Source organism: Euprymna scolopes, chromosome 46 (genome assembly GCF_053919585.1).
Source record: "Euprymna scolopes isolate OS-2025 chromosome 46, ASM5391958v1, whole genome shotgun sequence".
NCBI lineage: Eukaryota > Metazoa > Mollusca > Cephalopoda > Sepiida > Sepiolidae > Euprymna > Euprymna scolopes.
Genome location: NC_136527.1, coordinates 147060231 through 147086876, shown reverse-complemented (window position 1 = coordinate 147086876; position 26646 = coordinate 147060231). Strand labels below are relative to the sequence as shown.

General features: G+C 30.0%; 1 protein-coding gene across 1 annotated transcript in view; it reads left to right on the top strand.

Annotated features, from left to right (window-relative positions):
- Nucleotides 1–26646, top strand: part of LOC145271157 (transcription termination factor 2-like) — a 120512-nt gene that overhangs the window by 60010 nt on the left and 33856 nt on the right. The window contains exon 6 of the mRNA XM_080126693.1: nucleotides 2843–2902. Coding sequence (XP_079982819.1) covers nucleotides 2843–2902 — 60 coding nt within the window. The remainder of the gene's footprint in view (nucleotides 1–2842; nucleotides 2903–26646) is intronic.

Below are 26646 nucleotides of genomic sequence, written 5' to 3'. Positions count from 1 at the left end.
TTTGATATTGTAATGACTGTCTCGTCAAACACGTAATAATGGCGTAGTTATGCCATTTCAGTTAAAACAACTTCCAGTTCGCCGATAAATTATCTTCCATACATAAGGGCGCTGGTGGTCTTATGCCAGCCACTGGTCTGTTTGTTTCTTCCATGCTTCCTTCCGACATTTTTTTCTCCACGTGACGTACGTACGAATTACAATTTTAAACAAGAACAATAAAGTTACTTATCTGTTTCTGCAAATAACTTCCTGCTTCTTATCCTTTTGTACATCTTACTTAGACATATCTTTATCCCACTCGCGGCCACCATGTGTCATTATCGAGGATGTCAATAGATTGAATAAGACATAACGACAGATCAGCTTATATAAAAAATGGCGTCTTTATTTACATCTGCCAAACATGAGTACACCGGTAAGAGGGCGTAACTCACGCCGGTGAAAACTCTTGTTCAGTCCCTCATGCAACGCTTGTTATATATATATATATATATATATATATATATATATATATATATATATATATATATATATATATATATGGTTAGTTCAGTCTAGTGGACACATTGCTTAGCGATGCTGTACCAACACCGTCCCCTCACAAGGTTTGGCAGGCCTGCTGAGACCAGTGCCCAGGGTATAGCTCTTGGAGCTAGCAAGTGAGAGATTTAGGAGATGGGTGAGGACCAGTGGTCTCTGTCCACCCTATTGGGTGCAGCAGCCAGAGTACTACCTATACCCAGAGCTCCCTATACCCTATATATATATATATATATATATATATATATATATATATATATATATATATATATATATATATATATATAGGGTGAATAGAAAGTCCTTGGACAAATTCAAAAGTGGTTTATTAATAGAAAATTACAAAAATATAAATTAAACATGAATGAAAATTATAAGTTAGGAAACCAAGACTAAATTCAAATTATTTATTTTCAATGTGATGTCCCTTCCTTTCGATTAGACGTTCAATTCTCTGTCTGAAGTTACCAACCGAGTCACGCAGCGTTTCCTGAGGTATTTTAGCCCATTTACTCAGAAGAGGTGTCTTCAAAGCATCAACACTTGGATGAGCAACAGAACAGACTTTTGCCTCCAACAAAGACCACACCGAAAAATCCATGGGATTCAAATCAGGCGATGCAGGAGGCCACATTTCCTTACTCCAGAATCTTGGAAAATGACGTTGGCACCAGTCCTGAGTTTTTCTGGAGGTGTGGGATGGTGCTCCATCTTGTTGGAAGATGAAAGGCTGATCTTTGAAGTGTTTCTTCATCTCTTCAAATGCTGGAACCAAAATATCGTTAATGTAGCGATCTGTGTTGATCTTAACCCCCTGCTCCACGATAATCAGAGGCGACTTCCAAGATTTAGAGACTGCAGCCCACACCATGAGGGAAGACGGCTTTTGTCGGCGGAAAACTATTCTCACGGAGTCATCAATGTCTGCTGAAGATGTTGCGTAAACTCTGTCGTTCTGATTGTTAACAATCGCTTCAATTGTGAAGAGTTTTTCATCAGATAAAACGATCTCTCGCTCTGCCGTGCCAGCCTTCAGTTCTCAAAGAAGAAGCTTTGCTCTTTCAAGTCTCTTGTGCTTTTGGGCAGGTGTGAGGTACTGTCTCTTTCTCATCTTGTAGGAGGACAACTGAAGATCGTTTTTTACGATGGTTCTCATCGAGGTCACGCTCACATTCATGTCTTTAGCCATTTGTCTTGCAGATCTCTTCGGGTTCCTTCTTACCCTCTCTCGGACAGCTTTAATCACCTTCTTTGTTCGAGCAGTGCGAGGTCTTCCACTCCTAGGACGGTCTTCAGATGTACCAAGTTCCTTAAATCTGTTCACAACATGGTACACGGTGGATTTAGCCACTTTCAAGAGCTTAATAATCTCTGAGTTTGTCCTTCCCGCGCAATGAAACTGAATTATGGGCTGTCGTTTGCTCATTTTTCTGAAAGTTTAAACAAAATTATTTTAATATTTTTGTTGAAAATAATTAGATCAATAGTAAGACTAAATACTTACTTTATTCGAAAAGAGAAAAAGTGATTTTAACAATATTTAATTTTAAAACTAAAGATGCTCCAAGGACTTTCTGTTAACCCTCTCTTTCTCTCTCTCTCTCTCTCTCTCTCTCTCTCTCTCTCTCTCTCTATATATATATATATATATATATAAAAGTTAATAAATATATATATATTGCTTTGTTTAATTATGCAAGACGATTTTACTTTAAGAGTGCTCAATGCGTTTATAGAGCTTTGTAGTAAGATTTGGAAACATTTTGGCAATTATTTTAGACAAATCTACTTCCAGAGTGCTCAATATATTAGTAGAGCTAAATAAAACATTTGAGAAACAGATATGGCATTTCAACTGCATAAATTTATTTTGACAAAGTTCAATACATTAGTAGAGCTAAATATAGATTTCAAAAAACATGTATGGCAATTCAGCTACACGAATAAACTTAAGAGTGCTCAATACATTAGTAGACGAAAGCATAAAATTCAGAAAACATGACGAGCTCTGCAGTATGTTTTGAAAACCTAAATGTCAATACGTAAGTATAGATTTACTGTAAGTTTTTAATATATATATATATATAAATATATATATATATATATATATATATATATATAAATACGTATGTATATATATATATGCGTATATATACGTATGTATATATATACATATATATATATGCGTATATATATATGTGTGTGTGTGTGACAAACACTAATAGTAAATAATGAAAAACTTTAATCAGACACAAAATATTAGTCGCATATTTTTTTAATGATTTTGTTATACTTTTAGGAATCCACATTTGGAAGACCGTATTCGTGGGCTTCTTAATGACGATGTCAACATCTACAGGTATGTTTAGCACATAAAATCTCGAGCATTTTTTAAAAATTCCAACATATGTAAGTAGTCTCTTAAATATGAATATCCCTAATCATTTTAGTAATAGAACAAAATTAACTAATGAATTACAACAGTTGAATTACAAATTAACACATAAAAGTAAAAAAATTTCATGCTTTTTTTTAATATTGATTTCTGTGTACAACAATTTATATGTAATTTTTAAAAAATGGAGAATTGAAAGGTGAGAATAAATTTGTTTATTAAAAATTATAAGAATAATAACACTATGAATTTTGTTTATCGAATTATTATCTCAATTATTATCTCAATTATTATCGCACACTGATCTATATATTGCACTGCACGTTTTGTGTATCAAATAGTTATAGGTACAGAAATTTTTTTATTTCACTGCACGTTTTGTGTATAAAATAGTTATAAGTACAGAAAATTTTTAATTTCACTGCACGTTTTGTGTATCGAATAGTTATAAGTACAGAAAATTTTTAATTTCACTGCACGTTTTGTGTATCGACAAGATATAGGTACAGAAAATTTTTAATTTCACTGCACGTTTTGTGTATCGAATAGTTATAGGCACAGAAAATTTTTAATTTCACTGCTCGTTTTGTGTATCGAATAGTTATAGGTACAGAAAATTTTTAACTTCACTGCTCGTTTCGTGTATCGAATAGTTATAGGTACAGAAAATTTTTAATTTCACTGCACGTTTTGTGTATCGAATTGTTATAGGTACAGAAAATGTTTAATTGTACTGCACGTTTTGTGTATCGAATAGTTATAGGTAGAGAAAATTTTTAATTTCACTGCACGTTTTGTGTATCGAATAGTTATAGGTACAGAAAATGTTTAATTTCGCTGCTCCTTTTGTGTATCGAATAGTTATAGGTACAGAAAATCTTTAATTTCACTGCACGTTTTGTGTATCGAATAGTTATAGGTACAGAAAATTTTTAATTTCGCTGCTCCTTTTGTGTATCGAATAGTTATAGGTACAGACAATTTTTTAATTTCACTGAACGTTTTGTGTATCGAATAGTTATAGGTACAGAAAACTTTTAATTTCGCTGCTCCTTTTGTGTATCGAATAGTTATAGGTACAGAAAATTTTTAATTTAACTGCACGTTTTGTGTATCGAATAGTAATAGGTACAGAAAATTTTTAATTTCGCTGCTCTTTTGTGTATCGAATAGTTATAGGTACAGAAAATTTTTTATTTCACTGCACGTTTTGTGTATCGAATAGTTATAGGTACAGAAAATTTTTAATTTCGCTGCTCCTTTTGTGTATAGAATAGTTATAGGTACAGAAAATTTTAAAATTCACTGCACGTTTTGTGTATCGAATAGTTATAGGTACAGAAAATCTTTTAATTGTACTGCACGTTTTGTGTATCGAATAGTTATAGGTAGAGAAAATTTTTAATTGTACTGCACGATTTGTGTATCGAATAGTTATAGGAACAGAAAACTTGTAATTCTACTGCACGTTCTGTGTATCGAATAGTTATAGGTACCGAAAATTTTAAATTTAACTGCTCATGGCGGGTATCGAATAGTTATAGGTACAGAAAATTTTTAATTTCACTACTCGTTTTGTGTATCGAATAATTATAGGTACAGAAAAATTTTAAATTCACTGCACGTTTTGTGTATCGAATAATAAAAAGCACAGAAAATTTTTAATTTCACTGCACGTTTTGTGTATCGAATAGTTTTAGGTACAGAAAATTTTTAATTTCACTGCACGTTTTGTGTATCGAATAATAAAAAGAACAGAAATTTTTTAATTTCACTGCTCGTTTTGTGTATCGAATAATTATAGGTACAGAAAATTTTTTAATTCACTGCACGTTTTGTGTATCGAATAATAAAAAGAACAGAACATTTTTAATTTCACTGCACGTTTTGTGTATCGAATAGTTATAGGCACAGAAAATGTTTAATTTCACTGCACGTTTTGTGTATCGAATAGTTATAGGTAGAGAAAATTTTTAATTGCACTGCACGTTTTGTGTATCGAATAGTTATAGGTACAGAAAATTTTTAATTTCACTGCAGGTTTTGTGTATCGAATAGTTATAGGTACAGAAAATTTTTAATTGCACTGCACGTTTTGTGTATCGAATAGTTAAAGGTACAGAAAATTTTTAATTTCACTGCACATTTTGTGTCTCGAATTGTTATTGGTACAGAAAATATTTAATTTCACTGCACGTTTTGTGTATCGAATAGTTATAGGCACTGAAAATTTTTAATTTCACTACACGTTTTGTGTATCGAATAGTTACAGGTAGAGAAAATTTTTAATTTCACTGCACGTTTTGTGTATCAAATAGTTATAGGTAGAGAAAATTTTTAATTTCACTGCACGTTTTGTGTATCAAATAGTTATAGGTAGAGAAAATTTTTAATTTCACTGCACGTTTTGTGTATCAAATAGTTATAGGTAGAGAAAATTTTTAATTTCACTGCACGTTTTGTGTATCAAATAGTTATAGGTAGAGAAAATTTTTAATTTCACTGCACGTTTTGTGTATCGAATAGTTATAGGTACAGAAAATGTTTAATTTCACTGCTCGTTTTGTGTATAGATTAGTTATAACTGCCGATAATTTTTAATTGAACTGCTCGTATTGTGTATCGATTAGTTATAGGTACAGAAAATTGTAAATTTCCCTGCACGTTTTGTGTATCGAATAGTTATAGGTACAGAAAATTTTTAATTGTACTGCACGTGTGGTGTATCGAATAGTTATAAGTACAAAAGAGTTTTAATTTCACTGCTCGTTTTGTGTATAGAATATTTATAGGTACAGAAAATTTTTAATTTCACTGCACGTTTTGTTGTATCGAATAGTTATAGCTACAGAAAGTTTTTATTTCACTGCTCGTTTTGTGTATAGAATATTTATAACTACCGAAAATTTTTAATTGTACTGCTCGTATTGTGTATCGAATAGTTATGGGTAGAGAAAATTTTTAATTTCACTGCACGTTTTGTGTATCGAATAGTCATAGGTTCAGAAAATGTTTAATTTAACTGCACGTTTTGTGTATCGAATAGTTAAAGGTACAGAAAATTTTTAATTTCACTGCACATTTTGTGTCTCGAATTGTTATTGGTACAGAAAATATTTAATTTCACTGCACGTTTTGTGTATCGAATAGTTATAGGCACTGAAAATTTTTTATTTCACTACACGTTTTGTGTATCGAATAGTTACAGGTAGAGAAAATTTTTAATTTCACTGCACGTTTTGTGTATCGAATAGTTATGGGTACAGAAAATTTTTAATTTCACTGCACGTTTTGTGTATCGAATTGTTATAGGTACAGAAAATGTTTAATTGTACTGCACGTTTTGTGTATCGAATAGTTATAGGTACAGAAAATCTTTAATTTCACTGCACGTTTTGTGTATCGAATAGTTATAGGTACAGAAAATTTTTAATTTCGCTGCACCTCTCGTGTATCGAATAGTTATAGGTACAGAAATTTTTTTAATTTCACTGCACGTTTTGTGTATCGAATAATTATAGGTACAGAAAACTTTTAATTTCGCTGCTCCTTTTGTGTATCGAATAGTTATAGGTACAGAAAATTTTTAATTTAACTGCACGTTTTGTGTATCGAATAGTAATAGGTACAGAAAATTTTTAATTTCGCTGCTCTTTTGTGTATCGAATAGTTATAGGTAGAGAACATTTTTTATTTCACTGCACGTTTTGTGTATCGAATAGTTATAGGTACAGAAAATTTTTAATTTCGCTGCTCCTTTTGTGTATCGAATAGTTATAGGTAAAGACAATTTTAAAATTCAGTGCACGTTTTGTGTATCGAATAGTTATAGGTACAGAAAATTTTTTAATTGTACTGCACGTTTTGTGTATCGAATAGTTATAGGTAGAGAAAATTTTTAATTGTACTGCACGTTTTGTGTATCGAATAGTTATAGGAACAGAAAACTTGTAATTCTACTGCACGTTTTGTGTATCGAATAGTTATAGGTACCGAAAATTTTAAATTTAACTGCTCATGGCGGGTATCGAATAGTTATAGGTACAGAAAAATTGTAAATTCACTGCATGTTTTGTGTATCGAATAATAAAAAGCACAGAAAATTTTTATTTCACTGCACGTTTTGTGTATCGAATAGTTTTAGGTACAGAAAATTTTTAATTTCACTGCACGTTTTGTGTATCGAATAATAAAAAGCACAGAAATTTTTTAATTTCACTGCTCGTTTTGTGTATCGAATAATTATAGGTACAGAAAATCTTTTAATTCACTGCACGTTTTGTGTATCGAATAATAACAAGCACAGAAACTTTTAAATTTCACTGCACGTTTTGTGTATCGAATAGTTATAGGCACAGAAAATTTTTAATTTCACTGCACGTTTTTTGTATCGAATAGTTATAGGTACAGAAAATTTTTAATTGCACTGCACGTTTTGTGTATCGAATAGTTATAGGTACAGAAAATTTTTAATTTCACTGCAGGTTTTGTGTATCGAATCGTTATAGGTACAGAAAATTTTTAATTGCACTGCACGTTTTGTGTATCGAATAGATATAGGTAGAGAAAATTGTTTATTGCACTGCACGTTTTGTGTATCGAATAGTTATAGGTGGAGAAAATTTTTAATTGCACTGCACGTTTTGTGTATCGAATAGTTATGGGTACAGAAAATTTTTATTGCACTGCACGTTTTGTGTATCGAATAGTTATAGGTACAGAAAATTTTTAATTTCACTGCACGTTTTGTGTATCAAATAGTTATAGGTAGAGAAAATTTTTAATTTCACTGCACGTTTTGTGTATCGAATAGTTATAGGTACAGAAAATTTTTAATTTCACTGCTCGTTTTGTGTATAGATTAGTTATAACTGCCGATAATTTTTAATTGAACTGCTCGTATTGTGTATCGATTAGTTATAGGTACAGAAAATTGTAAATTTCCCTGCACGTTTTGTGTATCGAATAGTTATAGGTACAGAAAATTTTTAATTGTACTGCACGTGTGGTGTATCGAATAGTTATAAGTACAAAAGAGTTTTAATTTCACTGCTCGTTTTGTGTATAGAATATTTATTGGTACAGAAAATTTTTAATTTCACTCCACGTTTTGTGTATCGAATAGTTATAGCTACAGAAAATTTTTATTTCACTGCTCGTTTTGTGTATAGAATAGTTATAACTACCAAAAATTTTTAATTGTACTGCTCGTATTCTGTATCGAATAGTTATGGGTAGAGAAAATTTTTAATTTCACTGCACGTTTTGTGTATCGAATAGTCATAGGTTCAGAAAATTTTTAATTTCACTGCACGTTTTGTGTATCGAATAGTTAAAGGTACAAAAATTTTTTAATTGTACTGCACTTTTTGTGTCTCGAATAGTTATTGGTACAGAAAATATTTAATTTCACTGCAGGTTTTGTGTATCGAATAGTTATAGGCACAGAAAATTTTTAATTTCATTACACGTTTTGTGTATCGAATAGGTACAAGGAGAGAAAATTTTTAGTTTCACTGCACGTTTTGTGTATCGAATAGTAATGGGCAGAGAAAACTTTTAATTTCACTGCACGTTTTGTGTATCGAATAGTTATAGAAACAGAAAATTTTTAATTTCACTGCACATTTTGTGTATCGAATAGTTATAGGTACAGAAATTTTTTTATTTTACTGCACGTTTTGTGTATCGAATAGTTATAGGTGGAGAACATTTTTAATTGCACTTCACATTTTGTGTATCGAATAGTTATAGGCACAGAAAATTTTTAATTTCACTACACGTTTTGTGTATCGAATAGTTACAGATACAGAAAATTTTTTATTTTACTGCACGTTTTGTGTATCGAATAGTTATGGGTACAGAAAATTTTTATTGCACTGCACGTTTTGTGTATCGAATAGTTATAGGTACAGAAAATTTTTAATTTCACTGCACGTTTTGTGTATCAAATAGTTATAGGTAGAGAAAATTTTTAATTTCACTGCACGTTTTGTGTATCGAATAGTTATAGGTACAGAAAATTTTTAATTTCACTGCTCGTTTTGTGTATAGATTAGTTATAACTGCCGATAATTTTTAATTGAACTGCTCGTATTGTGTATCGATTAGTTATAGGTACAGAAAATTGTAAATTTCCCTGCACGTTTTGTGTATCGAATAGTTATAGGTACAGAAAATTTTTAATTGTACTGCACGTGTGGTGTATCGAATAGTTATAAGTACAAAAGAGTTTTAATTTCACTGCTCGTTTTGTGTATAGAATATTTATTGGTACAGAAAATTTTTAATTTCACTCCACGTTTTGTGTATCGAATAGTTATAGCTACAGAAAATTTTTATTTCACTGCTCGTTTTGTGTATAGAATAGTTATAACTACCAAAAATTTTTAATTGTACTGCTCGTATTCTGTATCGAATAGTTATGGGTAGAGAAAATTTTTAATTTCACTGCACGTTTTGTGTATCGAATAGTCATAGGTTCAGAAAATTTTTAATTTCACTGCACGTTTTGTGTATCGAATAGTTAAAGGTACAAAAATTTTTTAATTGTACTGCACTTTTTGTGTCTCGAATAGTTATTGGTACAGAACATATTTAATTTCACTGCAGGTTTTGTGTATCGAATAGTTATAGGCACAGAAAATTTTTAATTTCATTACACGTTTTGTGTATCGAATAGGTACAAGGAGAGAAAATTTTTAGTTTCACTGCACGTTTTGTGTATCGAATAGTAATGGGCAGAGAAAACTTTTAATTTCACTGCACGTTTTGTGTATCGAATAGTTATAGAAACAGAAAATTTTTAATTTCACTGCACATTTTGTGTATCGAATAGTTATAGGTACAGAAAATTTTTTATTTTACTGCACGTTTTGTGTATCGAATAGTTATAGGTGGAGAACATTTTTAATTGCACTTCACATTTTGTGTATCGAATAGTTATAGGCACAGAAAATTTTTAATTTCACTACACGTTTTGTGTATCGAATAGTTACAGATACAGAAAATTTTTTATTTCACTGCACGTTTTGTGTATCGAATAGTTATAGGCACAGAAAATTTTAAATTTCACTGCACGTTTTGTGTATCGAATAGTTATAGGCACAGAAAATTTTTAATTTCACTACACGATTTGTGTATCGAATAGTTACAGGAAGAGAAAATTTTTAGTTTCACTGCACGTTTTGTGTATTGAATAGTTTTAGGTACAGAAAACTTTTAATTTCACTGCACGTTTTGTGTATCGAATAGTTATAGGTACAGAAAATTTTTAATTTCACTGCACGTTTCGTGTATCGAATAGTTATGGGTACAGAAAAATTTTAATTTAACTGCACGTTTTGTGTATCGAATAGTTATAGGTACAGAAAATTTTAAATTTCACTGCACATTTTGTGTATCGAATAGTTATAGGTACAGAAAATTTTTTATTTACCTGCACGTTTTGTGTATCGAATAGTTATAGGTAGAGAAAATTTTTAATTGCACTTCACATTTTGTGTATCGAATAGTTATAGGTACAGAAAATTCTTAATTTCACTGCACGTTTTGTGTATCGAATAGTTATAGGTAGAGAAAAATTTTAATTTCACTGCACGTTTTGTGTATCGAATAGTTTTAGGTACAGAAAATTTTAAATTTCACTACACGTTTTGTGTATCGAATAGTTATAGGTACAGAAAATTTTACATTTCACTACACGTTTTGTGTATCGACGAGTTACAGGTAGAGAGAATTTTTAATTTCACTACACGTTTTGTGTATCGAATAGTTATAGGCACAGAAAATTTTTAATTTCACTACACGTTGTGTGTATCGAATAGTTATAGGTACAGAAACTTTTTAATTTCACTGCACGTTTTGTGTATCGAATAGTTATAGGCACAGAAAATTTTTAATTTAACTACACGTTTTGTGTAGCGAATAGTTATAGGCACAGAAATTTTTTTATTTCACTGCACGTTTTGTGTATCGAATAGTTATGGCTACAGAAAATTTTTAATTTTACTACACGTTTTGTGTATCGAATAGTTATAAGCACAGAAATTTTTTTATTTCACTGCACGTTTTGTGTATCGAATAGTTATAGGCAGAGACAATTTTTAATTTCACTGCACGTTTGTGTATCGAATAGTTATAGGCACAGAAAATTTTTAATTTCACTACACGTTTTGTGTATCGAATAGTTACAGGTAGAGAAAATTTTTAGTTTCACTGCACGTTTTGTGTATTGAATAGTTTTAGGTACAGAAAATTCTTAATTTCACTGCACGTTTTGTGTATTGAATTGTTATAGGTAGAGAAAAATGTTAATTTCACTGCACGTTTTGTGTATCGAATATTTATAGGTACAGAAAATTTTAAATTTCACTACACGTTTTGTGTATCGACGAGTTACAGGTAGAGAGAATTTTTAATTTCACTACACGTTTTGTGTATCGAATAGTTATAGGCACAGAAAATTTTTAATTTCACTACACGTTTTGTGTATCGAATAGTTATAGGTACAGAAACTTTTTAATTTCACTGCACGTTTTGTGTATTGAATAGTTATAGGCACAGAAAATTTTTAATTTCACTACACGTTTTGTGTATCTAATAGTTATAGGTACAAAATTTTTTTATTTCACTGCACGTTTTGTGTATCGAATAGTTATGGCTACAGAAAATTTTTAATTTCACTACACGTTTTGTGTATCGAATAGTTATAAGCACAGAACATTTTTAATTTCACTGCACGTTTGTGTATCGAATAGTTATAGGCACAGAAAATTTTTAATTTCACTACACGTTTTGTGTATCGAATAGTTACAGGTAGAGAAAATTTTTAGTTTCACTGCACGTTTTGTGTATTGAATAGTTTTAGGTACAGAAAACTTTTAATTTCACTGCACGTTTTATGTATCGAATAGTTATGGGTACAGAAAATTTTTAATTTCACTGCACGTTTTGTGTATCGAATAGTTATAGGTAGAGAAAATTTTTAATTTCACTGCACGTTTTGTGTATCGAATAGTTATAGGAACAGAAAATTTTAAATTTCACTGCACATTTTGTGTATCGAATAGTTATAGGCACAGAAATTTTTTTATTTCACTGCACTTTTGTGTATCGAATAGTTATAGGTAGAGGAAATTTTTAATTGCACTTCACATTTTGTGTATCGAATAGTTATAGGTACAGAAAATTCTTAATTTCACTGCACGTTTTGTGTATCGAATAGTTATAGGTAGAGAAAAATTTTAATTTCACTGCACGTTTTGTGTATCGAATAGTTTTAGGTACAGAAAATTTTTAATTTCACTGCACGTTTTGTGTATCGAATAGTTATAGGTACAGAAAATTATAAATTTCACTACACGTTTTGTGTATCGACGAGTTACAGGTAGAGAGAATTTTTAATTTCACTACACGTTTTGTGTATCGAATAGTTATAGGCACAGAAAATTTTTAATTTCACTACACGTTTGGTGTATCGAATAGTTATAGGTACAGAAAATTTTTATTTCACTGCACGTTTTGTGTATCGAATAGTTATAGGTACAGAAAATTTTTAATTTCACTGCACGTTTTGTGTATCGAATAGTTATAGGTAGAGAAAATTTTTAATTTCACTGCACATTTTTTGTATCGAATAGTTATAGGCACAGAAAATTTTGTATTTCATTGCACTTTTGTGTATCGAATAGTTATAGGTAGAGGAAATTTTAAATTGCACTTCACATTTTGTGTATCGAATAGTTATAAGTACAGAAAATTCTTAATTTCACTGCACGTTTTGTGTATCGAATAGTTATAGGTAGAGAAAAATGTTAATTTCACTGCACGTTTTGTGTATCGAATAGTTTTAGGTACAGAAAATTTTTAATTTCACTGCACGTTTTGTGTATCGAATAGTTATAGGTACAGAAAATTATAAATTTCACTACAAGTTTTGTGTATCGACGACTTACAGGTAGAGAGAATTTTTAATTTCACTACACGTTTTGTGTATCGAATAGTTATAGGCACAGAAAATTTTTAATTTCACTACACGTTTTGTGTATCGAATAGTTATAGGTACAGAAAATTTTTATTTCACTGCACGTTTTGTGTATCGAATAGTTATAGGCACAGAAAATTTTTAATTTCACTACACGTTTTGTGTATCGAATAGTTACAGGTAGAGAAAATTTTTAGTTTCACTGCACATTTTGTGTATCGAATAGTTATAGGCACAGAAAATTTTTTATTTCACTGCACTTTTGTGTATCGAATAGTTATAGGTAGAGGAAATTTTTAATTGCACTTCACATTTTGTGTATCGAATAGTTATAAGTACAGAAAATTCTTAATTTCACTGCACGTTTTGTGTATCGAATTGTTATAGGTAGAGAAAAATGTTAATTTCACTGCACGTTTTGTGTATCGAATAGTTATAGGTACAGAAAATTTTTAATTTCACTGCACGTTTTGTGTATCGAATAGTTATAGGTACAGAAAATTTTAAATTTCACTACACGTTTTGTGTATCGACGAGTTACAGGTAGAGAGAATTTTTAATTTCACTACACGTTTTGTGTATCGAATAGTTATAGGCACAGAAAATTTTTAATTTCACTACACGTTTTGTGTATCGAATAGTTATAGGTACAGAAACCTTTTAATTTCACTGCACGTTTTGTGTATTGAATAGTTATAGGCACAGAAAATTTTTAATTTCACTACACGTTTTGTGTATCTAATAGTTATAGGCACAGATATTTTTTATTTCACTGCACGTTGTGTGTATCGAATAGTTATGGCTACAGAAAATTTTTAATTTCACTGCACGTTTTGTGTATCGAATAGTTAAAAGCACAGAAAATTTTTTATTTCACTGCACGTTTTGTGTATCGAATAGTTATAGGCACAGAACATTTTTAATTTCACTGCACGTTTGTGTATCGAATAGTTATAGGCACAGAAAATTTTTAATTTCACTACACGTTTTGTGTATCGACGAGTTACAGGTAGACAAAATTTTTAGTTTCACTGCACGTTTTGTGTATTAAATAGTTTTAGGTACAGAAAATTTTTAATTTCACTGCACGTTTTGTGTATCGAATAGTTATGGGTACAGAAAATTTTTAATTTCACTGCACGTTTTGTGTATCGAATAGTTATAGGTAGAGAAAATTTTTAATTTCACTGCACGTCTTGTGTATCGAATAGTTATAGGTACAGAAAATTTTTAATTTCACTGCACATTTTGTGTATCGAATAGTTATAGGCACAGAAAATTTTTTATTTCACTGCACTTTTGTGTATCGAATAGTTATAGGTAGAGGAAATTTTTAATTGCACTTCACATTTTGTGTATCGAATAGTTATAGGTACAGAAAATTCTTAATTTCACTGCACGTTTTGTGTATCGAATAGTTATAGGTAGAGAAAAATTTTAATTTCACTGCACGTTTTGTGTATCGAATAGTTTTAGGTACAGAAAATTTTTAATTTCACTGCACGTTTTGTGTATCGAATAGTTATAGGTACAGAAAATTATACATTTCACTACACGTTTTGTGTATCGACGAGTTACAGGTAGAGAGAATTTTTAATATCACTACACGTTTTGTGTATCGAATAGTTATAGGCACAGAAAATTTTTAATTTCACTACACGTTTGGTGTATCGAATAGTTATAGGTACAGAAAATTTTTTATTTCACTGCACGTTTTGTGTATCGAATAGTTATAGGTACAGAAAGTTTTTAATTTCACTGCACGTTTTGTGTATCGAATAGTTATAGGTACAGAAAATTTTTAATTTCACTGCACATTTTGTGTATCGAATAGTTATAGGCACAGAAAATTTTTTATTTCACTCTACTTATGTGTATCGAATAGTTATAGGTAGAGGAAATTTTTAATTGCACTTCACATTTTGTGTATCGAATAGTTATAAGTACAGAAAATTCTTTATTTCACTGCACGTTTTGTGTATCGAATAGTTATAGGTAGAGAAAAATGTTAATTTCACTGCACGTTTTGTGTATCGAATAGTTTTAGGTACAGAAAATTTTTAATTTCACTGCACGTTTTGTGTATCGAATAGTTATAGGTACAGAAAAGTATAAATTTCACTGCACATTTTGTGTATCGAATAGTTATAGGCACAGAAAATTTTTTATTTCACTCTACTTATGTGTATCGAATAGTTATAGGTAGAGGAAATTTTTAATTGCACTTCACATTTTGTGTATCGAATAGTTATAAGTACAGAAAATTCTTTATTTCACTGCACGTTTTGTGTATCGAATAGTTATAGGTACAGAAAATTTTTAATTTCACTGCACATTTTGTGTATCGAATAGTTATAGGCACAGAAAATTTTTTATTTCACTGCACTTTTGTGTATCGAATAGTTATAGGTAGAGGAAATTTTTAATTGCACTTCACATTTTGTGTATCGAATAGTTATAGGTACAGAAAATTCTTAATTTCACTGCACGTTTTGTGTATCGAATAGTTATAGGTAGAGAAAAATTTTAATTTCACTGCACGTTTTGTGTATCGAATAGTTTTAGGTACAGAAAATTTTTAATTTCACTGCACGTTTTGTGTATCGAATAGTTATAGGTACAGAAAATTATACATTTCACTACACGTTTTGTGTATCGACGAGTTACAGGTAGAGAGAATTTTTAATATCACTACACGTTTTGTGTATCGAATAGTTATAGGCACAGAAAATTTTTAATTTCACTACACGTTTGGTGTATCGAATAGTTATAGGTACAGAAAATTTTTTATTTCACTGCACGTTTTGTGTATCGAATAGTTATAGGTACAGAAAGTTTTTAATTTCACTGCACGTTTTGTGTATCGAATAGTTATAGGTACAGAAAATTTTTAATTTCACTGCACATTTTGTGTATCGAATAGTTATAGGCACAGAAAATTTTTTATTTCACTCTACTTATGTGTATCGAATAGTTATAGGTAGAGGAAATTTTTAATTGCACTTCACATTTTGTGTATCGAATAGTTATAAGTACAGAAAATTCTTTATTTCACTGCACGTTTTGTGTATCGAATAGTTATAGGTAGAGAAAAATGTTAATTTCACTGCACGTTTTGTGTATCGAATAGTTTTAGGTACAGAAAATTTTTAATTTCACTGCACGTTTTGTGTATCGAATAGTTATAGGTACAGAAAAGTATAAATTTCACTGCACATTTTGTGTATCGAATAGTTATAGGCACAGAAAATTTTTTATTTCACTCTACTTATGTGTATCGAATAGTTATAGGTAGAGGAAATTTTTAATTGCACTTCACATTTTGTGTATCGAATAGTTATAAGTACAGAAAATTCTTTATTTCACTGCACGTTTTGTGTATCGAATAGTTATAGGTACAGAAAATTTTTAATTTCACTGCACATTTTGTGTATCGAATAGTTATAGGCACAGAAAATTTTTTATTTCACTGCACTTTTGTGTATCGAATAGTTATAGGTAGAGGAAATTTTTAATTGCACTGCACATTTTGTGTATCGAATAGTTATAGGTACAGAAAATTCTTAATTTCACTGCACGTTTTGTGTATCGAATAGTTATAGGTAGAGAAAAATTTTAATTTCACTGCACGTTTTGTGTATCGAATAGTTTTAGGTACAGAAAATTTTTAATTTCACTGCACGTTTTGTGTATCGAATAGTTATAGGTACAGAAAATTATACATTTCACTACACGTTTTGTGTATCGACGAGTTACAGGTAGAGAGAATTTTTAATATCACTACACGTTTTGTGTATCGAATAGTTATAGGCACAGAAAATTTTTAATTTCACTACACGTTTGGTGTATCGAATAGTTATAGGTACAGAAAATTTTTTATTTCACTGCACGTTTTGTGTATCGAATAGTTATAGGTACAGAAAGTTTTTAATTTCACTGCACGTTTTGTGTATCGAATAGTTATAGGTACAGAAAATTTTTAATTTCACTGCACATTTTGTGTATCGAATAGTTATAGGCACAGAAAATTTTTTATTTCACTCTACTTATGTGTATCGAATAGTTATAGGTAGAGGAAATTTTTAATTGCACTTCACATTTTGTGTATCGAATAGTTATAAGTACAGAAAATTCTTTATTTCACTGCACGTTTTGTGTATCGAATAGTTATAGGTAGAGAAAAATGTTAATTTCACTGCACGTTTTGTGTATCGAATAGTTTTAGGTACAGAAAATTTTTAATTTCACTGCACGTTTAATGTATCGAATAGTTATAGGTACAGAAAAGTATAAATTTCACTACAAGTTTTGTGTATCGACGAGTTACAGGTAGAGAGACTTTTTAATTTCACTACACGTTTTGTGTATCGAATAGTTATAGGCACAGAAAATTTTTAATTTCACTACACGTTTTGTGTATCGAATAGTTATAGGTACAGAAAATTTTTATTTCACTGCACGTTTTGTGTATCGAATAGTTATAGGCACAGAAAATTTTTAATTTTACTACACGTTTTGTGTATCGAATAGTTATAGGCACAGAAAATTTTTTATTTCACTGCACGTTTTGTGTATCGAATAGTTATATGCACAGAAAATTTTTAATTTCACTGCACGTTTTGTGTATCGAATAGTTATAGGTAGAGAAAAATTTTAATTTCACTGCACGTTTTGTGTATCGAATAGTTTTAGGTACAGAAAATTTTTAATTTCACTGCACGTTTTGTGTATCGAATAGTTATAGGTACAGAAAATTATAAATTTCACTACACGTTTTGTGTATCGACGAGTTACAGGTAGAGAGAATTTTTAATTTCACTACACGTTTTGTGTATCGAATAGTTATAGGCACAGAAAATTTTTAATTTCACTACACGTTTGGTGTATCGAATAGTTTTAGGTACCGAAAATTTTTATTTCACTGCACGTTTTGTGTATCGAATAGTTATAGGTAGAGAAAATTTTTAATTTCACTGCACGTTTTGTGTATCGAATAGTTATATATACAGAAAATTTTTAATTTCACTGCACATTTTGTGTATCGAATAGTTATAGGCACAGAAAATTTTTTATTTCACTGCACTTTTGTGTATCGAATACTTATAGGTAGAGGAAATTTTTAATTGCACTTCATATTTTGTGTATCGAATAGTTATAAGTACAGAAAATTCTTAATTTCACTGCACGTTTTGTGTATCGAATAGTTTAAGGCACAGAAAATTTTTAATTTCACTGCACGTTTTGTGTATCGAATAGTTATAGGTACAGAAAATTATAAATTTCACTACACGTTTTGTGTATCGACGAGTTACAGGTAGAGAGCATTTTTAATTTCACTACACGTTTTGTGTATCGAATAGTTATAGGCACAGAAAATTTTTAATTTCACTACACGGTTTGTGTATCGAATAGTTATAGGTACAGAAAATTTTTATTTCACTGCACGTTTTGTGTATCGAATAGTTTTAGGCACAGAAAATTTTTAATTTCACTACACGTTTTGTGTATCGAATAGTTATAGGCACAGAAGATTTTTTATTTCACTGCACGTTTTGTGTATCGAATAGTTATAGGCACAGAAAATTTTTAATTTCACTACACGTTTTGTGTATCGAATAGTTACAGGTAGAGAGAATTTTTAGTTTCACTGCACGTTTTGTGTATTGAATAGTTTTAGGTACAGAAAATTTTTAATTTCACTGCACGTTTTGTGTATCGAATAGTTATGGGTACAGAAAATTTTTAATTTCACTGCACGTTTTGTGTATCGAATAGTTATTGGTAGAGAAAATTTTTAATTTAACTACAAGTTATGTCTATCGAATAGCTATAGGTACAGAAAATTCTTAATTTCACTGCACGTTTTGTGTATCGAATTGTTATAGGTAGAGAAAAATTTTAATTTCACTGCACGTTTTGTGTATCGAATAGTTATAGGTACAGAAAATTTTTAATTTCACTGCACGTTTTGTGTATCGAATAGTTATAGGTACAGAAAATTTTTAATTTCACTACACGTTTTGTGTATCGACGAGTTACAGGTAGAGAGAATTTTTAATTTCACTACACGTTTTCTGTATCGAATAGTTATAGGCACAGAAAATTTTTAATTTCACTACACGTTTTGTGTATCGAATAGTTATAGGTACAGAAACTTTTTAATTTCACTGCACGTTTTGTGTATCGAATAGTTATAGGCACAGAAAATTTTTAATTTCACTACACGTTTTGTGTATCTAATAGTTATAGGCACAGAAAATTTTTTATTTCACTGCACGTTTTGTGTATCGAATAGTTATAGGTACAGAAAATTATAAATTTCACTACACGTTTTGTGTATCGAATAGTTATAAGCACAGAAATTTTTTGATTTCACTGCACGTTTTGTGTATCGAATAGTTATAGGTGAGAAAAATTTTAATTTCACTACACGGTTTGTGTATCGAATAGTTTTAGGCACAGAAAATTTTTAATTTCACTGCACGTTTTGTGTATCGAATAGTTATAGGTACAGAAAATTATAAATTTCACTACACGTTTTGTGTATCGACGAGTTACAGGTAGAGAGAATTTTTAATTTCACTACACGTTTTGTGTATCGAATAGTTATAGGCACAGAAAATTTTTAATTTCACTACACGTTTTGTGTATCGAATAGTTATAGGTACAGAAAATTTTTATTTCACTGCACGTTTTGTGTATCGAATAGTTTTAGGCACAGAAAATTTTTAATTTCACTACACGTTTTGTGTATCGAATAGTTATAGGCACAGAAAATTTTTTATTTCACTGCACGTTTTGTGTATCGAATAGTTATAGGCACAGAAAATTTTTAATTTCACTACACGTTTTGTGTATCGAATAGTTACAGGTAGAGAGAATTTTTAGTTTCACTGCACGTTTTGTGTATTGAATAGTTTTAGGTACAGAAAATTTTTTATTTCACTGCACGTTTTGTGTATCGAATAGTTATGGGTACAGAAAATTTTTAATTTCACTGCACGTTTTGTGTATCGAATAGTTATTGGTAGAGAAAATTTTTAATTTAACTACAAGTTTTGTCTATCGAATAGTTATAGGTACAGAAAATTTTTAATTTCACTGCACATTTTGTGTATCGAATAGTTATAGGCACAGAAATTTTTTTATTTCACTGCACATTTTGTGTATCGAATAGTTATAGGTAGAGGAAATTTTTAATTGCACTTCACATTTTGTGTATCGAATAGTTATAAGTACAGAAAATTCTTAATTTCACTGCACGTTTTGTGTATCGAATTTTTATAGGTAGAGAAAAATTTTAATTTCACTGCACGTTTTGTGTATCGAATAGTTATAGGTACAGAAAATTTTTAATTTCACTGCACGTTTTGTGTATCGAATAGTTATAGGTACAGAAAATTTTTAATTTCACTACACGTTTTGTGTATCGACGAGTTACAGGTAGAGAGAATTTTTAATTTCACTACACGTTTTCTGTATCGAATAGTTATAGGCACAGAAAATTTTTAATTTCACTACACGTTTTGTGTATCGAATAGTTATAGGTACAGAAACTTTTTAATTTCACTGCACGTTTTGTGTATCGAATAGTTATAGGCACAGAAAATTTTTAATTTCACTACACGTTTTGTGTATCTAATAGTTATAGGCACAGAAAATTTTTTATTTCACTGCACGTTTTGTGTATCGAATAGTTATAGGTACAGAAAATTATAAATTTCACTACACGTTTTGTGTATCGAATAGTTATAAGCACAGAATTTTTTTTATTTCACTGCACGTTTTGTGTATCGAATAGTTATAGGCACAGAACATTTTTAATTTCACTGCACGTTTGTGTATTGAATAGTTATAGGCACAGAAAATTTTTAATTTCACTACACGTTTTGTGTATCGAATAGTTACAGGTAGAGAAAATATTTAGTTTCACTGCACGTTTTGTGTATTGAATAGTTTTAGGTACAGAAAACTTTTAATTTCACTGCACGTTTTGTGTATCGAATAGTTATGGGTACAGAAAATTTTTAATTTCTCTGCACGTTTTGTGTATCGAATAGTTATCGGTAGAGAAAATTTTTAATTTAACTGCAAGTTTTGTGTAACGAATAGTTATAGGCACAGAAAATTTTTAATTTCACTGCACATTTTGTGTATCGAATAGTTATAGGCACAGAAAATTTTTTATTTCACTGCACTTTTGTGTATCGAATAGTTATAGGTAGAGGAAATTTTTAATTGCACTTCACATTTTGTGTATCGAATAGTTATAAGTACAGAAAATTCTTAATTTCACTGCACGTTTTGTGTATTTAATAGTTATAGGTAGAGAAAATTTTAAATTTCACTACACGTTTTGTGTATCGACGAGTTACAGGTAGAGAGAATTTTTAATTTCACTACACGTTTTGTGTATCGAATAGTTACAGGTAGAGAGAATTTTTAGTTTCACTGCACGTTTTGTGTATTGAATAGTTTTAGGTACAGAAAATTTTTTATTTCACTGCACGTTTTGTGTATCGAATAGTTATGGGTACAGAAAATTGTTAATTTCACTGCACGTTTTGTGTATCGAATAGTTATTGGTAGAGAAAATTTTTATTTAACTACAAGTTTTGTCTATCGAATAGTTATAGGTACAGAAAATTTTTAATTTCACTGCACATTTTGTGTATCGAATAGTTATAGGCACAGAAAATTTTTTATTTCACTGCACTTTTGTGTATCGAATAGTTATAGGTAGAGGAAATTTTTAATTGCACTTCACATTTTGTGTATCGAATAGTTATAAGTACAGAAAATTCTTAATTTCACTGCACGTTTTGTGTATCGAATTGTTATAGGTAGAGAAAAATTTTAATTTCACTGCACGTTTTGTGTATCGAATAGTTATAGGTACAGAAAATTTTTAATTTCACTGCACGTTTTGTGTATCGAATAGTTATAGGTACAGAAACTTTTTAATTTCACTGCACGTTTTGTGTATCGAATAGTTATAGGCACAGAAAATTTTTAATTTCACTACACGTTTTGTGTATCTATTAGTTATAGGCACAGAAAATTTTTTATTTCACTGCACGTTTTGTGTATCGAATAGTTATAGGTACAGAAAATTATAAATTTCACTACACGTTTTGTGTATCGAATAGTTATAAGCACAGAAATTTTTTTATTTCACTGCACGTTTTGTGTTTCGAATAGTTATAGGCACAGAACATTTTTAATTTCACTGCACGTTTGTGTATCGAATAGTTATAGGCACAGAAAATTTTTAATTTCACTACACGTTTTGTGTATCGAATAGTTACAGGTAGAGAAAATATTTAGTTTCACTGCACGTTTTGTGTATTGAATAGTTTTAGGTACAGAAAACTTTTAATTTCACTGCACGTTTTGTGTATCGAATACATATGGGTGCAGAAAATTTTTAATTTCACTACACGTTTGGTGTATCGAATAGTTATAGGTAGAGAAAATTTTTAATTTCACTGCACGTTTTGTGTATCGAATAGTTATAGGTACAGAAAATTTTTAATTTCACTGCACGTTTTGTGTATCGAATAGTTATAGGTAGAGAAAAATTTTAATTTCACTGCACGTTTTGTGTATCGAATAGTTTTAGGTACAGAAAATTTTTAATTTCACTGCACGTTTTGTGTATCGAATAGTTATAGGTACAGAAAATTATAAATTTCACTACACGTTTTGTGTATCGACGAGTTACAGGTAGAGAGAATTTTTAATTTCACTACATGTTTTGTGTATCGAATAGTTATAGGCACAGAAAATTTTTAATTTCACTACACGTTTGGTGTATCGAATAGTTATAGGTACAGAAAATTTTTAATTTCACTGCACGTTTTGTGTATCGAATAGTTATAGGCACAGAAAATTTTTAATTTCACTACACGTTTTTTGTATCGAATAGTTATAGGCACAGAAAATCTTTTATTTCACTGCACGTTTTGTGTATCGAATAGTTCTAGGAACAGAAAATTTTTAATTTCACTGCACGTTTTGTGTATCGAATAGTTATAGGCACAGAAAAATTTTAATTTCACTACACGTTTTGTGTATCGAATAGTTACAGGTAGAGAAACTTTTTAGTTTCACTGCACGTTTTGTGTATTGAATAGTTTTAGGTACAGAAAATTTTAAATTTCACTGCACGTTTTGTGTATCGAATAGTTATTGGTACAGAAAATTTTTAATTTCACTGCACGTTTTGTGTATCGAATAGTTATGGGTAGAGAAAATTTTTAATTTAACTGCAAGTTTTGTGTAACGAATAGTTATAGGCACAGAAAATTTTTAATTTCATTGCACATTTTGTGTATCGAATAGTTATAGGCACAGAAAATTTTTAATTTCACTGCACGTTTTGTGTATCGAATAGTTTTAGGTAGAGGAAATTTTTAATTGCACTTCACATTTTGTATATCGAATAGTTATAAGTACAGAAAATTCTTAATTTCACTGCACGTTTTGTGTATCGAATAGTTATAGGTAGAGAAAAATTTTAATTTCACTGCACGTTTTGTGTATCGAATAGTTTTAGGTACAGAAAATTTTTAATTTCACTGCACGTTTTGTGTATCGAATAGTTATAGGTACAGAAAATTTTAAATTTCACTACACGTTTTGTGTATCGACGAGTTACAGGTAGAGAGAATTTTTAATTTCACTACACGTTTTGTGTATCGAATAGTTATAGGCACAGAAAATTTTTAATTTCACTACACGTTTTGTGTATCGAATAGTTATAGGTACAGAAAATTTTTATTTCACTGCACGTTTTGTGTATCGAATAGTTATAGGCACAGAAAATTTTTAATTTCACTACACGTTTTGTGTATCGAATAGTTACAGGCACAGAAAATTTTTTATTTCACTGCACGTTTTGTGTATCGAATAGTTATGGGTACAGAAAATTTTTTATTTCACTACACGTTTTGTGTATCGAATAGTTATAAGCAAAGAAAATTTTTTATTTCACTGCACGTTTTGTGTATCGAATAGTTACAGGTAGAGAAAATTTTTAGTTTCACTGCACGTTTTGTGTATTGAATAGTTTTAGGTACAGAAAATTTTTAATTTCACTGCACGTTTTGTGTATCGAATAGTTATGGGTACAGGAAATTTTTAATTTCACTACACGTTTTGTGTATCGAAGGTTATGGGTAGAGAAAATTTTTAATTTCACTGCACGTTTTGTGTATCGAATAGTTACAGGTACAGAAAATTTTAAATTTCACTGCACGTTTTGTGTATCGAATAGTTATAGGTACAGAAAATTTTTAATTTCACTGCACATTTTGTGTATCGAATAGTTATAGGTACAGAAAATTTTAATTTCACTGCACATTTTGTGTATCGAATAGTTATAGGTACAGAAAATTTTAAATTTCACTGCACGTTTTGTGTATCGAATAGTTATAGGTAGAGAACATTTTTAATTGCACTTCACATTTTGTGTATCGAATAGTTATAGGTACAGAAAATTCTTAATTTCACTGCACGTTTTGTGTATCGAATAGTTATAGGTAGAGAAAAATTTTAATTTCACTGCACGTTTTGTATATCGAATAGTTTTAGGAACAGAAATTGTTTAATTTCACTGCACGTTTTGTGTATCGAATAGTTATAGGTACAGAAAATTTTTAATTTCACGACACGTTTTGTGTATCGAATAGTTACAGGAAGAGAGAATTTTTAATTTCACTACACGTTTTGTGTATCGAATAGATATATGCACAGAAAATTTTTAATTTCACTACACGTTTTGTGTATCGAATAGTTGTAGGTACAGAAAATGTTTTATTTCACTGCACGTTTTGTGTATCGAATAGTTATAGGCACAGAAATTTTTTTATTTCACTGCACGTTTTGTGTATCGAATAGTTATAGGCACACAAAATTTTTAATTTCACTGCACGTTTTGTGTATCGAATAGTTACAGGTAGAGAAAATTTTTAGTTTCACTGCACGTTTTGTGTATTGAATAGTTTTAGGTACAGAAAACTTTTAATTTCACTGCACGTTTTGTGTATCGAATAGTTATGGGTACAGAAAATTTTTAATTTCACTGCACGTTTTGTTTATCGAATAGTTATAGGTAGAGAAAATTTTTAATTTCACTTCACGTTTTGTGTATCGAATAGTTATAGGTAGAGAAACTTTTTAATTTCACTGCACTTTTGTGTATCGAATAGTTATAGGTAGAGAAAAATTTTAATTTCACTGCACGTTTTGTGTATCGAATAGTTTTAGGTACAGAAAATTTTTAATTTCACTGCACGTTTTGTGTATCGAATAGTTATAGGTACAGAAAATTATAAATTTCACTACACGTTTTGTGTATCGACGAGTTACAGGTAGAGAGAATTTTTAATTTCACTACACGTTTTGTGTATCGAATAGTTATAGGCACAGAAAATTTTTAATTTCGCTACACGTTTGGTGTATCTAATAGTTATAGGTACAGAAAATGTTTATTTCACTGCACGTTTTGTGTATCGAATAGTTATAGGCACAGAAAATTTTTAATTTCACTACACGTTTTTTGTATCGAATAGTTATAGGCACAGAAAATCTTTTATTTCACTGCACGTTTTGTGTATCGAATAGTTCTAGGCAAAGAAAATTTTTAATTTCACTGCACGTTTTGTGTATCGAATAGTTATAGGCACAGAAAATTTTTAATTTCACTACACGTTTTGTGTATCGAATAGTTACAGGTAGAGAAAATTTTTAGTTTCACTGCACGTTTTGTGTATTGAATAGTTTTAGGTACAGAAAATTTTTAATTTCACTGCACGTTTTGTGTATCGAATAGTTATGGGTACAGAAAATTTTTAATTTCTCTGCACGTTTTGTGTATCGAATAGTTATGGGTAGAGAAAATTTTTATTTGTACTTCACATTTTGTGTATCGAATAGTTATAGGTACAGAACATTTTTTATTTCACTGCACGTTTTGTGTATCGAATAGTTATAGGTACAGAAAATTGTTAATTTTACTGCACGTTTTGTGTATCGAATAGTTAGTGGTAGAGAAAAATTTTAATTTCACTGCACGTTTTGTGTATCGAATAGTTTTAGGTACAGAAAATTTTTAATTTCACTGAACGTTTTGTGTATCGAATAGTTATAAGCACAGAAAATTTTTAATTTCACTGCACGTTTTGTGTATCGAATAGTAATAGGTAGAGAAAAAATTTAATTTTACTGCACGTTTTGTGTATCGAATAGTTATAGGTACAGAAAATTTTTAATTTCACTGCACGTTTTTTGTATCGAATAGTTATAGGCACAGAAAATTCTTAATTTCACTACACGTTTTGTGTATCGAATAGTTACAGGTAGAGAAAATTTTTAGTTTCACTGCACGTTTTGTGTATCGAATAGTTATGGGTACAGAAAATTTTAAATTTCACTGCACGTTTTGTGTATCGAATAGTTATAGGTACAGAAAATTTTTAATTTCACTACACGTTTTGTGTATCGAATAGTTACAGTTAGAGAAAATTTTTAATTTCACTACACGTTTTGTGTATCAAATAATTGTAGGTATAGAAAATTTTTAATTTCTCTACACGTTTTGTGTATCGAATAGTTATAGGTACAGAAAATTTTTAATTTCGCTGCTCCTTTTGTGTATCGAATAGTTATAGGTACAGACAATTTTTTAATTTCACTGAACGTTTTGTGTATCGAATAGTTA